Genomic DNA, 18,024 nt, shown 5'->3' with positions numbered 1-18,024 from the left:
ATATTTTGTAGATGTTAGTTGTAATGTTTCATAAAAGTAGACCAGTACCTAGATGTCTGAAAAATTCATTTATTAGTCATGCTCAGAAATTAATAATAGACCAAATTCAAGATTACCTGTTTTCATTATTTATTCATATTTTGAATAAGTGTTTCAAAATTTTAGGGGTACAAGAAATAAGTATTAATAAACTGTCAAAACTGTACCTCACCAGTCTTTTTGGTGGCAAATCAGAATGTCTTCAACTGTTTCATGCTGACTTCCAATTAATAAAATTATTCATTAATGGCTACTGGCTTAGTAATAAACTATTTTCATGATTATTAGGAAAAACATTAAAACAATTTGACAAAACATACAGATAACAGCTGCAAAAGATATCTGTAAAATTTCTTCAATAAAGTTTTAGAATTAAGTTGATTATAATTAAAAAGTATGAGAAGGAAAAGGAACACAGATGATAACAATTCCCTCTTGTGGGGATTGTGGTAATGATTCCCTTATTTTTTACTTCAGAGATATAATTAAAGTATATCCACCAAGGACATTTTATATACCACCTACAGCTAAAAAGCTATAAAAATGATGATTTTTCTCTACTAGATCTCTGTGAATTAGGTAGATGCTAAATTGAAATATTTAAAGAGGGCGGGGTTAAACTACCGTTTTGTCTACAAGAAATGAAATAGGTATTTAATTCGTTGCCTTGCAAAAACCTCTTTTCCACAAGGTAAAGTATCTATATGTTGTAGTAATTGTCAAAAGTATCTATTGGAAATAAGCTAGTGATTTAAAGTTTCAAATATAGTTCATTTTAATAAACAAAATAAAAATTGGGTAATACATTTTTTTTTACCTGATTGTCAGAAAGCCATAAAGCTGCAAGCTCTTTAAGCTTGGTAAATGAGAATGGTAAATTCTTCAACCTGTCAAAACATGAAAATTCTAATAGTATGAATAAAAATAAAGTTTACTTTTATGATGAATTATTTAAGAGACTATACTGATTTCATTCTTTTCTCCAACTTTTTCTTCACTGAGTAGAATGGGCAAACTTAAAAACTGAAAGTTGCTGCTTAAAACCCTCAAACTTTCAAATTCTTCCCACCATTTCAAAGATAAAATCCAAAATTGTTAATGATTTTGTCAGACACTGTGAGGTGTACCCCTAAACCCCTGTCCCTGAAGTTTCTTTTGTTACACTTTTCCTGACTTAGTGCCCTCAGCACCCCTCACCTTCCAGCAGGTGACTACAAGGATTAGGCAAGATCTTGTCCTGTTTGTAATATTTTCTTCCATACTTCAATTAACTAAATCTCATGTATCCTTTGGTTTCCAGATTACTGTCATATGCTCAAAAAGGTTTTTCCTGACTCCTCATTTAAATTTCTTCCCCCCAATCTAGTCTCAAAGTACCGTCTTTTCATGCAGGGGACCTATCACAATTGTTAGCATGTATTTATTTTTGTGATATCCCTAGAAAACTATTGGCCCCAAAAGGGTAAGGGCTTATGTCTGTCTTACTATTAATAGAATTTTCAGCAACCAGTGTTAAGCTGATTCCAAAAGTATATTCTATTTTTTTCTCTCACTTTTCATATATAGAAACTTTCAGATATGTGATGTTGACATTAGTGTTGGCATTTAATCAAAATTATCTATTAACTTTGGCTTTTGCTTTTATAGGGCCAAACTGTCAAATGCTCACAGGTATACCTTTGTAATTGTGCCTGATCAATAAGCTGTGAATACATAGGCTACTTACTATTTTAGTTAGACAGTAATGTGGGTAATACAACAGGCAGGTAAATGGATTTATACAGTTTCTATATGTTCACTTTTGAATATAGACATACACTTTATATGTAACTTAGACTAAACATTTCCTTGTCTTCAATATGCTAAAATTCTACTTTATAAATAAATGTAATTTAATAATGGAAGTAGTCCATACATACCTACTGATGCATATATTTTTTATGAATAAAATCTACAGTGTTTTAATAACAATTATTTTCCCCCATCTTCATAATATTATATATTTTTTAATGTGGGATGGTGTGGTCCTGTAAATTTGGGTATATACATTTTATATAATTTTAACATACAAAATAATAATGATATTAATAGGATCAATAAACTTTAGAAGTAGTTTAAACATGTTAGCTTCTGCCATCTCCTAAATATTCTGAAGTCCATATATCTTATAATATACAAGAATATTTCCAAAATTATTAACAAAAATTTTGCTTTTAGAAAATAACTGATATGTGATTGGGAAATGTTCCAGAAATACCTGTTGTCACTCAAATTTAGGACTCTTAGTTTCTGCATCTGTCCAATCTCTTCAGGAAGAAATTCAAGTTTATTGGAACGCAGAGACATAACTGTGACATTCTTACAGCTCCCAATCTATGGACAACAAAAGAAAAATAAGTGAAGGATCACATTGTAAATTTTTTTTTTCAAAATTTCCAATTCATAAAACAACTTAATTTAAGGATTCCTTAACATTTTCAAGACTCTTATTATGTATAGTTTTTAAAATAAAATAAAACCTCACTTTTATATATATTATATGTTCCTTTATATATTGTTTCTCATTATTTTACACATAATAATTTTCTTCATAATTAAATAAGTAGACTACTTGTTAACTTCATAATTTCACTAGTCACATTGTTTTTGTCCATTTAAATATCTATGTTTAGACTAGAAGGTCATACATACTCAAATAATGAAGTACTGTTGACATTTCCTTGATGAAGTTAGTATTTCATATTATTACAGCATATGACATTTTTATTCATAACTTTTGGTTCTAAAACAATGATCTATTGATTACTGTCCTTCATTATGAAAGTATTTACTAGAAAATGTCAAATTGAAAATACTTTTCACATTTCCTTCTTGATATTTATAAATGGAAATACACTTAGAGATAAACACTAACAGAACATGTAGATGGATGCTAAAGTTAAAATAATATTATTATATTACATGAAGCTTTGAAAAGCATTTCCATAATTTTTTTCTTCAGAAATGAAAATGTTATTATCCCAAAATGTTATTTCTGTTTTTGAAAGCAAAATATAAATTATTTAAAATTATATTACTTAGCAAAGATTAACTTACAACTTTTTATTACTTTACAATGTTCAAATCATATTTAATTCCTGATACAATTTTTACTATGTATCACTTAAAAGAAAGTGTTTGATAAATATATGTAGCTAGTTCTTATATACACTCACAGCTCAATTCATAACTATACACTGTTAAGTCCTGATAAGACTTAAGCCCAAACAGATTCATTAGAAGTTAAATAAAAGAAACAAGTTTATCACTTACTTCTCTGGGCAGTTCTGGAAGGAAATTCTCATCTACTGCTAATGTTCGAAGACTATGAAGGTAGCCAATGGTAGCAGGTAGTGACTCCAGTTCATTACAGCTACAGTCAAATTCTTCTAATAAAGATAAGCTGAAAAGTTAAACAGATTAGACATGAAATGTTAGATGACAAAAAGTTTTGAAAAAGCCACATTTTCAAATTCACCAAACTAAATTTATATATTTACTACACAGTATTATATAACATTAATTCAGTATTATTTAATACATGGTTCAACTTGCTAAAATAAACATGGTTTATTTTATTTTATTTTTTCCTTTCTAAATTCACATGTCATTTAACTGAGCCATTGAAAGGGACAGAAGACTGGTTAAAACTTGCGTGCCATTTATAGTCAGAAGTTCATAATGTATATCTTTGGAATGAGTGGTATTATTGGCAAATTTAGGTGGATGGGGATGTTCAAGGATGAGAGAATAAGGGAGCAAAATATTAACAACAAAAGTGCTGGTTACTAAGAATTTTAGAGACCAAAACAACCAATCTTTTCCTTAGGAACCTTGTACGATATCTATTAGGGTATCTGTCTAAAATCCTTTGTATAGATAATGATATTGAGAATTAAAGAAGCTAAGTGACTTAGCAGGAAAAACCTTTAATATGTGAAAACTGACAAAAATTACTGACTGAGTTAATGAACAAATCAAAAAGATTTTAAAAGAAAAAAATGAGGACAGTCTTTCAGAACTTATGGAACACAGCAAAATCAGTAGTAAGACATCCACTTTAAGAAACAAGAAATATCAAATAAATAATTTTCTCTCTCACCTCAAAAGTCTAGAAAAAGAAGAACAAACAAACCCAAAAGCTGGCTTATGAAAGGAAACAGTGAAAAAAAATTAGGACAGTTCAAAGTAAGGACTGCCTAACAGTCAAAATCCCTACCACTCCATACTACCGGCTTTCCCCCAGATATACAGAGAGGAATAGTATGAATGTTATCACAAAGGAGTAAGACTTTTCAATGCCTGGGAAAGAAGGCCTGACATAAATAATAGCTATATTTAAGTTGTCATGGATGGTTGTTAATATTATTACACTGACAGTACATGCAACATATCACTGTTATTACTGTAACAGCATAGAATTCCCAGGGTTGTGTGTCTGGCCATAGTAGAAGGAAGAATGAATTTTAGTTAGCTGCAGTATGGTTTTAGAGTTAGCATCCTTTTTACATCTTGGAACTATTTGGATTGAATGTAATTTACTTCCATCATTTAATTAACAAGTGAACACAGGAAATTGAATATATGGGATTTAAGATAGTTAAAATGCATTTTTGTACCACCTTTGATGTACTAGATGTATTATCAGAGTATCAGAGAAATAAAGCTCAAAGCTGATTTTATTCAGCTTCCAGTGAAGGGGATACATTAGGGAAGAAATTTACTTTGTTGTGTTGAGGGGGAAAGTTAGTACCAAAGAATTGGTAACAAAGCGGGGAATGCTTATTAAGGAATAGAAAGTTGCAATATTCTGAGAGTGGAGGATCATGATATATTATAAGAAACACAGCATAATATCTGCCTAGATGTGTGTGTGATGTGTATGTGGATTGGTGGGGATGGGAATCAAAGTATGTCAGGAACCTAATAACAAAGTGTTTTTCTTAACTGACAAATATCATGCACTTACTAAAACAGGTAGAATTTAGTAACAGAAGTTCTATCAATGGTTTGGGATAATGTACTCAGCAAGATTCATAAAATCACCAGGGTTTTATAAAATATACATGCTTAATGTTTGTTCAAAGATAGAAGTTCAAGAGTTAAACAATTAAAAATACAGTAAAGGGCCCTCCCTGGTGGCGCAGCGGGTTAAAGCACAGCACTAAGAAGCTTAAGCCACTTCTGCATGAGTTCGATTCCCGCCTGCCCAGGAGGAGATCCACATGGCGAGGCAGACCTCTCCTGACCCGCCCGCTGCTCCCCTCGGCAGTGTACTTTGTTGATCTGCCTGTTCTTCTCCCCACTCTGTCCCTGGTGAATCCTCTCATAGCCCCTGCACCTCTGGCCTGTACCCCAGTTCTGTATGCACAAATAAATAAATCTTTAAAAAAATTTAACATTTACAGCATTACTATTTTTTGTACAAAGTTCTTGGTCACCCTAATTTCTCTTGGGGATTTAAATAAAAATGTGAGAATTTTCTTTACCATGAAGAACAACTTCATTAGTCAAGTCAATGGACCCAGGCAATAGCTCAAGTCAATGGACCTAGGCATTAGTTCAAACTTTGATGTTTTCTATTTTATACAGACTTTTAAATAAGCTATTGATGCCACAAGTGGAGACCACACAGTTTCTTTAGTTGAGTTTTAGAAGAAATATGACATCAAGCACACAGCTGGAAATGTTCAACCTTCACAGCAGGAAATAACAAGAATAGGTATGCAGGGTAGCATAAACTTTCTGTACACTGTACAAACAACTTTGCAGAATTTGAGATGAACACAAATGGAGCTATAGGAAAAATGCTGACCAGGAGAATGTAACATGGCTATTCAAAACACTTTATATAAGACTGTCAGAAGAATTTAGTGAAGGCAAACTTGTTCACATAAATGAGGAAAGTTGTTGTGATAAAAAGGAATATGTCCAAGAGGAAGTGACCCTGGAAGTAAATATCACATTAAAGGTGTTCTCAGCAATATTTTATGACAGTAAAAGCACAAAGGATAAAAGTTGGGAAGCTGATCAAATTTTAAAAAGGAGTGCAATAACTCAGCAATGCATAAAAAAGATGTTTACTTCACATGATTGCACAATGAAGAGAAGGGAAACTGTTCAAATGAATCTTAAGATTATTTTTTGCAAAAAAACCCCACTTTATTGTTATTGTTCCTAATGATTAATGATATAATGTGCTAAATTATTTATTTTACTATTTTTCTCTCTATAAATTTAAAATGAACAGTAATAGTGTTTAATGTTTTGAATGACTTAAGATTTATTGTCAGAACAGTAATAGTTTTCTCATTGACTGGTACAGTATTTTGCATGGTTTCAGCTTGCATAGTTATTTTCATAGTTGTTGCTACTGTACAAAATACTTCATACATTAAAATGAAATAATTTTAATGTACTATAGGCTATACTAACTTAATAATTTATAGCCCTAAAGTATTGCATAGCTGTAGGTTATAGAGAAAAACAAATAGGTGCAAAACACATATTCCTCAATGAGCACCCAAATGAAAAAGACCCAGACTTATAATCTAACATTCCATTTGATCTTACTGATGACTACCTTGTTGGAAATCACGTAAGATATTTTAAAACAGGATCAGATGAAAACAGCTATATTAATTTATTTAGATTATCACTGGTATTCAAAATACAGACAAAAGTTATGGTTCCCTAAGTTTTACCTGTAATCTATAATTGTACACATTTAACAGTGAAAACAAGCATCAAAAGAAGTGTACATTATTTTATTGCAGTGTTTCTTAAACTTCAATGTTCATAGGAACCAGGGGAACATACTAACATGTAGATTCGATTTCAGTGGTTTGGGTGGGGCCCACAGCTTGCATTTATATATACTATATATAGATGCTTATGACTATGTATAGATGCTTAAGTTACAAGACTTTAAATAAAGACCTACAGGCCTCTTTGGTGGCACTGGGGTTAAGTCTCAGGACTACAAAGCTATGGGAAGCCACTGCAGCATGAGTTCGATCCCTGGCCAGGGAGTTGACCCATGGCACAGCAGACTTTCCTGTTTCACTTGCTACTCCCCTCAGCAGTGTATTTCAGTACATCTGCCAGTTCTGTTCCCTACTCTGTCTCTGGTAAACCTCTTACAGCCCACACCTCTGGTTTATACCCCAGCTATGTACACATAAATAAAATAAATCTTTAAAAAAAGCAAATAACTAGCAAGTATTTCAAGAGTAACATATAAACATAAAAACAAAATAGATATGCCAATAACAGTTGAAATCCATATAAAACAGTACAGCTTTGCTTTGGTCACATATGTGTAACACAAGTAACACAATCAGAGGTAGTAACCCTTGAAATTTAACAGCAACATTAATGTTCAATTTTTTGTAAAAATATTTCTACATTTTCCTCTAGTTTGTTTTCTATGAGTTAGCATTGCTTGGGAAGATAACTGCACAATTAACTCTCATTGAAATAACAAGGAGGAAGATTATAAACATATTACATAGATGATCTACAATTTACTGTGGCATCATTTATGACCATTAGGAATCACTGGATACCATAAAATATTCTGTTAATAAAGATGTTTAAAAAAAATAGCTTTGAGCTTTACTTTCTTAGCTCACTTTTAAAACTTAACAGAGGGCCATCCCTGGTGGTGCAATGGGTTAAAACACAGCAACATGAAGCTAGCCACCGCCAGCCACCTCAACACGAGTTAGATCACTGGCCAGGTTGCTGACCCACATGGTGAGGTGGCAGACCTCTCCTGTCCCACCTGCTGCTCCTTTTAGAAATGTATTTCATCATTATGCCTGTTCTGTTCTCCATTCTGTCTCTGGTGAATCCTCTCACGTCTACAGCACCTCTGGCCTCTACCCTAGTTCTTGTATTGCATAAATAAATAAATTAAAAAAAAATAATAAAACTTAACAGAAATAATCTAATATGGTGAAAAATATTCAGATAATCTTTATTTACAATTATAGCATGGTCACTTAAAGAGGATGAAAGTTATTTATGTATAATTAATTCCTATTTTCTCATCTATATTTAATATATAAAATTTCAGTGATGAGTAAATTTTGTAATGGTCATTGGAAAAAAATGTTGTTTCACTGAGCTACACAGATTTTCTAGATGTTGACATATTTCATAATACAGTATCAACAAATCACATTCATTATTATCACAACAGTCTTAAGAAGGCTTTAAGTTTTACAAAGTTGTCAAGTCCACAATGACAGATAAAAATTTTCCAAAATTCCAATTTTTGCTTGTTATCTCATATTTTGTCAGCATTAAATATTGTCAGTGTTTTCCTTGAAGTTAACAGGCTCATTTGTTCATTTTTGATAAAGCGACAGCCAAATTCCTAACTCTGCATAGCCATCATTTCTTAGTCATTCTACTTTTTCTTTTAAAACAGGCTATTCTTAAAAAACATTTTAGCTTTAGAGTAGAATTGAGTGGAAGGTACTGCTATTCCAAATATACTTCCTACAGTCTTTGAAAACTATTTTGCAAAAATTATTTCATTCCTCTAACACTTTCTTTTTCCCCTGAGACAAGTCAAAGGAAAATAATGGCTTTGAAAAATAACTATACAACTAAAAAGATGAGCTTTTATTCTAAGTTTCATGTTTTTTATGCTCTAAGCCAATAAGCAACCCATGAAATGAAAAGAAAATTACTGTTTTATAAGTTAAAATGGAAACAACATGAAGTATTAAAATAACCTAGCTTCTGTCATGTGCACACTGAAAAAGCTAGATTTTTCTAGATGTTGACATATTTTAGTTGTCTATTTTTGGTTTATCAAATGTCTTTATTTTGTTTTCCCAGAGTTTATTTAACTAATGCATAATAAATATGAACATATGTGGCAAAATATCAATTGTAACCTCAGTAGGGATATGTGAAGTTTCATTCAGCTTCCTCTGAGAATTGACCTGCAGCAGAAAGACTTGTGCTAAGAATATAATTGCCTAAGAGTTTTCAGAAAGCATCGGAGAAACCACAATAAAATCAATTTTTTCTGTGTACCCTCAAAAGAATATAAATTTTTCTCAACAGTTGAGCAAATGAGAATAGCTATAGAGAGAAAACTGATTATGCTATGGCCATTAAAATCCACAAAATGTTTAAGACTCTTCAAAGTCTGAAAATTGGATCAATTTAATTAAATTGATCCATAGTCTGACAGTTAAGTTTTTTGCATCAATGGTCACCTGTTAACTTGGGCTGAAGGAGTAGAAGAAAGGGCTTGAGAAAAATCCTTGGAATTTAAGACTTTGAGCATGTGCAATGTATTGTGTGTCAATACATTGTACCTAATAAGTCTATTTTTTAAAAAGTGAGGTATCCACTTCTCTATCCATGCCCAAATCTATGAATTATAGATTTATGTATTTTTTCACACTGAAAGGTGGAAGAAGTTCCAAGTAAAATGGTGTTATATAATTTCAAAATGAATACAACAAATTGATTTCTCATTTTATACAATATGTAAGCAAGAACAACAACAATAATATATGTATATATATATATATTAAAGAATTGTGAACCAAATGTTAATATAAAATTAGAAATAAATTGCTCTCAAATAAATGAAATATACTTTATCCTTAAAGGGTGATGATGCTCTTTCATATAACATTTTAAAAATGTTAGCTAAAATAGGTTCTTCTCTGTTTGTCTTCTAAAAATATATTAAACTTCACAAATGTCATTTATTACTAACAGTGTAGTGGTAACATACACACATTGCAAAATCTTGTAAAACTGATTTGATTCTGTAACACATATTTAAGAGAATTTATAGCTACTCCTTAGTCAACAACATCAAATTAATAATATCTGTAAAATTACTGGTAATTTTAATATCATTAAAATTCTGGTGTTTGCTTTGAAAGAGTTATGGTTAAATATTTCCCATATTATGCAGTAGGATGTCATAGCAATGTTCAGATATATAATGTATAAATACATAACTTAATGACACATGATTTAAAATAAATCAGAATCCCTAGTAGAAAATCTTTTTGAAATTGAAAACACATTACTTCTAGCTTTAGATAATGGAGTGAAACTTTGGCAACTTACTTCCCGATTGTATTGGGTAGCATTGTTAGTTGATTGTCATCTACTTTTAGAGTAGTTAGCTTTTTCAATAGTCCTGAAACAGAGAAGAATGTTTATTAATATGTAATAGCAGATTTAGATAGGAAATACAATATAAGTGCATTTATAAATGAAATAAAAGGAACCAGTGGTGATACATGCTTGCCATGTAAATTGGCTGCACTCTGTTTATATGTACCTACAATCTGGTATTAGTATGTGTCTACTTTTGAAATGGAAAGTAAAACAGTTGCAAAAATTCACCTATATCAAGGGCAGTTCATGAACATCAATGTGGACAAGGAAACAAAAGTTTCAAGGAAACCTCAGTTGGACAGTAATACCACATTTTTTTCTGTTATTCAGAAAATTAACCAGATGAAATTTTTCTGGCCAGCTATAATTTAATATTTAATTAACTGCCAAGCATAAATCATATTCCTGTTGTGATATAAATCAAAAACAATTCTGAACTAAACCTAATAATCAATGAATGGATACCTAGGTACTGTCATACAGTGGTTGTAACTGTGGACTTGGGAAATTACAATATATGACTTCATACTTTTTGTTACCTCAAAAGTTGACTTGATTTAGAAATAAGCATAAAATTTGGTATATGTGTTTTTGTACATACTTACATATATGCCCCAATGTGTATGTTATATATGTTAGGTATATATATGACACACAGCACATACTTAGCCTATATGATAAGTATACACACACTTAACATATGTGTGTACATAACATATAAGTATGTTTGGGAAATGCAAAGTTGAAAAAATGCAAAGTTTAAACAGATTTCCTTTTTTAAAACTGTATTATTTTTTATTGAGGAAACACTGTTATATGATTCAGAGGTTTAGGATCACAAATAGATTTCTTTGGTGAAGTTTTTAAGAAGCTTTTAATATACTAATGTAGCAACGTGACTCTAAAGTTATTGTGGAATTTGTGGGCATGCATGAGCACAGAGCATCTTGCAAAGCTAGTGTTTTGAGAACTTGCTCTGCAGCACTGCTATAGATCATGCCCACCCACTTTAATTATTTTGAGAACTCCTTAAAGACAAAAAGTACGTCATAAGAAGTCTGAAATAAAGTTGTTGAACTTTAAACTTCGGTATGCTCAGCTACATATTTTCCAGAAGCACTCAGAATCTCTAGTAGAGAGAAATGCAATTTCCACTGAAATGCTATAAGAAAATACCTACAGTATTAAGATCTTAGTACAACAGATTTTTACCCCAGGACACACAACTATAAACATCAGCACCTGAGAGAGAGGGCAATTCACAATGGGGTAACTTAAGTTTTTTAATTTGAAACACCTGATGCTATATTCATTTATGTTCAAGGGTGACTGAATCACTTCAGGTTCTCTAGAGAGTGTGTTAAAACATCAACCTTGGAAATATGAAAGAAACCCTGTGCTGTTCCTCAACTGTGAAAAGAAGACAGGGGATTATGGATGCAGCTGCATTTTTTAGAACTTGCTATTGCTAATCAAATTATTGCCCCTGCCCACCAGTAGAGCTAGAGGAGCACTGATAATGTTAACACTACTTGAGGGTTCACAGGAAGTTCTGAGTGGATTGCGTATGGCTGAGCAAACACCAGAAAGCCAGACAGCAAAACACTTTTTAAAAGAATCATAGTGTCCCAATATGAAATAATGCTGAAGAAGTATTACAGTAGGTTAGGGACTAAGGCCAAAGAGTCATACAATAGGACAATAGGTTTCTTTCTTTCTTTCTTTCTTTCTTTCTTTTTAAATAACTTATTACTTTAAAAAAAAATTGAGATAACATTAGGGTCCTCCTCATTTTTTTTAAAGAATGGTGTTGCAGCTCTGATAATGGACAGAAGCTTCTACAGCTTTAAAGGTGGGAGCAACTTAGGTCTTCCTGCTTACTTCCATGTGTAAGGATTTGAAGAAACCTTACTCATTCTAGACTGGTTACTTTGTTGCTCACACATGGTATCACAGGGACGCTTTTAGGGGATATTCTGGAGCTCCTGTAGGAATCTGATTATCTTTACAGTGAAATTATACAATCAGTATCACCCTCATTGGTCTTCAATACTTTCTTCTGCAGACATTTAAAACAGATATGTGTTTGGACTCTTCTATATACATGGGTCAAAGATATTTTACCCTACTCTTTCTCTGTACTTGAACCCTTCTTCTACTCCCCTTTCTCATATTTTATAAGCCCAGCTAAGAAGTACTGGGGATAAAGATAATTTATGATGATTTTTGTTATTTATATATGTAAATATATCATTGACAACATTGTACTAATTATTAGTACAAATAATTAATGAATTAATTTGTTATTCATTGTGGGAATGTACATGGAATTACACATAGAATTTTGTAAGTCAAATAGCTGAGCAGTAATCAAATCTAAGGTTATAATGATTATATTATCATAATCATTCATATGACTAAGCAGTTACTGTGTGTCAGGCACTGTTATAAGCAAGTTTGCATGTATTAATCCATTTATTTTTCCAACTAATCCTATGATGCAAGTAATATTACTACCTCACTTAAACAGATGATGAAAACTGAGGCATAGAGAGATTTGGTAGCTTGTCTAAGGTCATATGGCTAGTGTTGTGGAAAAGTCACAATATGAACTCAGCCTTTTGACCACAAAAATGTGTCCTTGGCCACTAAGTGAATAGGATAGGATTACTTTTGAAAATAAAAAGATTATATTCTCTTTTATTGTGTTTCTTTGCTACCCAAAGAAGGTGATTATTAAACTCTTATCTACAAGAGGAATTGAATCCTCTTCATTTCCTTTGGAGCCAGTAAAGAAAGTGACTCAGCACAGAGGAATGTTGAGTAGATTACTCCATTCAAATACCTGATGGCTGCAGCAGAACTAAAATAGATTGAAGGAAGTACAGGTTTTTATTTTAGATGCTATTTACCTTTATTAATAATATGAAATTTCTTATCTTCTATTGTTTTAAGTGTTATTAGTCCACTAGCTAATCCATGCTCAGTGAAGAAGACAAGAAGCAATTTTCCATCCAATTACCATCAATGGATTATTTAAGGGCCTTAGATGAAGTCTCCTATCTCTGATATTTCCTTGACCATGAAGGGAATTTTTGAAGGAAGTCAGTCATTTACCATGTAAAAACAGGGTTTCTGGAAACTCTGTAAATATATAAATAAATTTCTTCCTGAAATGTCAGTAGGGTCCAGAGATAGTTTGAGAAGTTAGCATTTGAAACAGAATTACTTTCTTAATTTGAGAACCAATCAGATTCTATTAAAAGTGTTAAATATATAATGCCACCTGCCTGTGCTAGTCTGTTTCATGCTAGTCATGTAATTAATCAGATTTTCTTCCTTTCCCAGAAGGCTAAATTTTCTAGACTGCCTTCCTAAAGAGATATTTTAAAAACATAATTATATCATGTTTATTTTACTACGTGGCATTGTATTTCCATGTTTTCTAATTGATTCTTTTTTATAACTACCTATTCTTAGTCATATCCCCTGTTTTTGTTTTATAAGCTCATATCTTTGTAAATGCTATTTTTTCTATTATGTATTTAAAGATCTACTCAGACTTAAGTCATAGTCATTTGTTTACATAGTATGGTAACAAGTATTTGTTGGGGTGAATTTTCCTATTTATTTGAGGTTTTGTTTGTCATCACATTAATTTTTCTTTTAAATTTTTGTTTGCGGGTTCATTTGTGAGGGTAGATATTTTCTTTTAACCTATACTCACTCCCCCTGTCTGGTAGTTTTGGACTTCCACCTGCCCCCTAGTTTTGGAGTTGAAAACCAGGCCTCACATTAGCAACATGGTGCTCACATCCCAAGAAGGTATGCAGATCCCATCCAAACTAGTTAGTGAATTTGTATCTATTCCCTCCTTCCACCCAAGTCCACATATCAATTGTAGTCTTTTTGGGGTTTTCTTCATAGAAAAGGGGTCCCTTCTTCAAGCCCTATAATCTCAGATTTCCACATAATTTTTAAGGTTCTACTAGTTTCTTTTTCACTGTGGGAATGGAATTTATGGCTGTATTATTTGTAGTCTGGAGTCCATCAGGTCTAGTGTCATCACTAGTTCTGGTTCAAGTAGATGCTCATTCTTAGCATTGTAAACCATCTTATTTATGGAATATTTAAGGAGCGCTTACCTAAGCAGGCAGTTTTTGGTATTATGGAGGCAATAACAAACAAAAATATGCTTTTTGTTACTTTCCTATTTTTATTGTGTACTTGATACTAGAGGTGATTTAGCAGGAGTGTAAAGTATGCACCTTTGACTGTTAACAGACCACATGACTGTTCAATCTGTCATCTCTATAAAGGATGTTTTCCTTAATCATTATACTTCTTTATCTTCTATTACATAAAACATTATTTCCAAAACTTATCTGATTATACATTTCACCTAAGCTATTCTCTAAAAACATAGAGAATAAAACAGAAACCATATAGAAATGTGAAAGTTTGATAAAACTCACTGAAGTGTTACAACAGAGCAAGTTAAAGAAATTCTGTAATAAAATGTGTTTCTATAAATCAAAAGTCATCAGATATAGAAAGAAAAAAAAGCTAGTCTGCTTTGTTAAAACTAATGTTTTCCACATGGTAAGGAAACACATGGTAAGGAAAGGAAATAAAATATTGAAAATTTTCAGAAACTGCTGCCTCCTAGCTTCCCCACATCCAGGCTATCTTGATTGTGTCTTAGTTTTTAAGAGATTAATAAATTCTACAGCATATGACACATCTTATTCAAAAACTGTGTATTCCAAAATTAAGTAATTTGATAATTACCTTCTTGCGTTTTCTCACAATAACAATAGTAAGATAGCTACACAAAAGTTTACTTTCACTCATTATTTAGATAAATTAGATTATTCCATGATTTGATTCACATAAATTTATTTATACATGAATTGAGTGCATAATATATACTGAGACAAATAATCTATCCTCATGAATCTTAACAGCATGTTAAAAATACTCTACTTTTTTAAAAAAATAAAACTAAATTTGTATTTTATATTTATTATACACTTTATGTTATTCCTACATTACAGCAATGTTACAACACTGTAAATATAATATAGAACATGCTGTGGATAGAAACTTCTGCAATCGTACAATGACAGAAGGAACATGCATGAGGGCAGATTACTTTAAATCTAAGCTATATCCCTTATAATAACATTCTACAACTTAGTAGACCTGAAAAGGGGTAAATTATCAATTTAGGTAGTTTCAATTTAATGGGCAAGTTAACTTTGCCTATTAAATTTGACTAGAGTGACCATTTCATTTTAAGATATTTATAAAATGCTATTTTTTAGGGATACAAAGAAATTTAAGATATTGATAAAATGCTATTTATTGATATTGAATAATAAACTCACTCATTTATTTATATTAGACTAACAATATATTCCCTACATTTTCCAATAAACTATTGCCAAAAAAGAAAATGACACATTTGATATAACATTTATGACAATATATTATACTCTCACCTATAGAGTCAGGTAACTGTTGCAACATATTGGATGACAGTAAGAGGTCCTCAAGGCCTTCACATCCAGAAATTTCCATGTCAACTGTTTCTATTCTGTTTTTTGACATATCCAGGTATACCAGCATCTTTAACTTCCCTATAGACTTGATGACATTGCAGAAACTGAGAGTTAGATGAGAAATTTTCACATTTTTGAAGTTATTAAAAACCACAACACTGTAAGATTAATTTTAAAAGCAATTAACAATGCCAAGCATTGTGATGAGGTAGAAAAATTATAATCCTCATCAGTGCTAGTGGCAATTGAATTTTGTACTGCCATTTTGGGCAACAGTTTATTAGTTGTTCAAAACATCAAACATTGCCATGTGATCTGGCATATCAAAAATGAAACCTATGTCCATACAAATACTTACACAAATGTTCAAAGCAGCATTATTCACAACAGCTGAAGAGTGGGGACAACCAAAATGTCATTAAATGATGAATAATAAATAACACAAAATGTGGTACATCCATATGTTAGAATATTATTTGCCTATAAAAAGGAGTAAAGCACTGATAGAAGCTTACAAAATAAAACAACCTTGGAAACAAATGCAAAGTGAAATAAGTCAGTCATAAAAGGCCATAAATGGCATGATTCCATTTAAGTGAAGTGGCAGATTTATGGAGACAGGAAGTAAACTGGGGGCACCAGTATCTCTTTGGGGTACTGAGATTGTGGTGATGGCTGTACAACTATGTGAGTATTCTAAAAACCACTGAATTGGGTACACTAAATCAGTGAATTTTATGCTATATGGATTGTATCGCAATACTTCAGTTTAAGGAAAGCACAATGAGATTGTGCTTGAGATTGTGGAATTAAGTTCAATGTGTGTTGACATGTTGATTCTTGTAATTTCAAATGTATAAGAAAAGTTTAGAATTGTGATTTGGACTTTATCTTGCTAAGCAGATTCAGTATCTCATTCATTCAAAGGTAAGGTTCTTTTGGAGACTCTACTATGTCCCAGGACTTGGATTATATGCTAGGAAACAATTATGAATAAATCAGCTAAATATGGGGACAGACATCATAATATAGACAAAGTAGTTAACATTAAGGACTTTAAAATTGGGAAAGAAATTAAGTAAACAAATATATAATATTACATTAAATATATCCATGTGCAATAAAAAAAGCAGGTAGGAAAACAATAGACACACAAATTGCTATGAAAACAATTGTCAAGAAAAGGAGAACCTCTACCTTGAAGAGAGGATGGCACATACACTCACAGAAAAGTGTGAAAAAGCATGTCAGTTTTGAGGAAGAATTTGGAAATTAAGAGACTGAATATAATGATGAAGTTAGGATATAAGAAGTCACTGTTAAAAGACTTTAAATATCATATGAGGAGATATGAATTCTATCTTATAGGCAAGAAAATAATTTCAGGCTTTTAGGATGATCAAAATTGTGCTTCTGAAAAATAACTTCAGGGACTGATAAAAGGAAGATTCCTAACTGGAGTCAGAGATCCATTATCAGGATCTGAAAGCAGTTTATTCAAGGAGAAGAGAGGGATTTGAATGAAGGCAGCAGTAGTGAGAAAGAAGAGGAAATGGATTCAAGAAAAAGTTGAAAGTGAATTAGATTAGTAACTAGGACAGTGGGGAATGAAGTCTTACATTGGGCTAAGAATGAACAGGGATCACTGAGCTGGGACAGGAACTACAGGGCTTAGAGCAGGATAAAAGTTTTCATTTTGTTTCTGTTTGGGCATGCTTTGAAATTAAGTGTCCCCCAAACATATTCATGTTCAGGGATTCATCTATTCATCTGGTCTACCTGTGTATACACTGACTCTACTTATATATTAGAGTATAAATAAATAATAAAATAAATAATAAAGTTATTATAGCACACAAACACACAGTTGGCACTATCTAAAGTTTGCTCTAGTATGTGATTTTATACTTTATATCTTTGCTATTCAAAATGTGTTCTGAAGGCCAGCATCACTGACCCTGGGAACTTGTCAGAGATGCAGAATCTAAGACCCAGTCCAGACCTACTGAATCAAGATAGCACTGAGCACACATTAAACCACAGAGACAAGTAATGTATATGTTCTAGTTCCTGGGAAGGAGAGACAAAGACAGAATTAGACAGAATTTTATGTTGGAGTATTCTTAGGATCAATTATCAGTGGAGTGAAAATCAGGGAAAGAAAGGAACAGGATTGGGCTCTGATAGTCTTGAGAAAGTCCTCAAGACTTCAGCT

General features: G+C 31.9%; 1 protein-coding gene across 1 annotated transcript in view; it reads right to left on the bottom strand.

Annotated features, from left to right (window-relative positions):
* LRRC7 (leucine rich repeat containing 7) overlaps positions 1-18,024 on the bottom strand; it is a 378,921-nt gene that overhangs the window by 87,838 nt on the left and 273,059 nt on the right. Inside the window, exons 10-14 of the mRNA XM_004679111.1 lie at positions 15,750-15,894; positions 10,192-10,264; positions 3,352-3,481; positions 2,297-2,412; positions 857-926 (exon numbers count right to left, since the gene is read on the bottom strand). Of these exons, the coding sequence (XP_004679168.1) occupies positions 857-926; positions 2,297-2,412; positions 3,352-3,481; positions 10,192-10,264; positions 15,750-15,894 (534 nt within the window). The remainder of the gene's footprint in view (positions 1-856; positions 927-2,296; positions 2,413-3,351; positions 3,482-10,191; positions 10,265-15,749; positions 15,895-18,024) is intronic.

Source organism: Condylura cristata, unplaced genomic scaffold, assembly GCF_000260355.1.
Source record: "Condylura cristata isolate star-nosed mole 26May11 unplaced genomic scaffold, ConCri1.0 scaffold00008, whole genome shotgun sequence".
In the NCBI taxonomy this organism is placed as follows: Eukaryota; Metazoa; Chordata; class Mammalia; order Eulipotyphla; family Talpidae; genus Condylura; species Condylura cristata.
The sequence above is the reverse complement of the archived record's forward strand: the minus strand, read 5'-3'. Positions and strand labels throughout refer to the sequence as shown.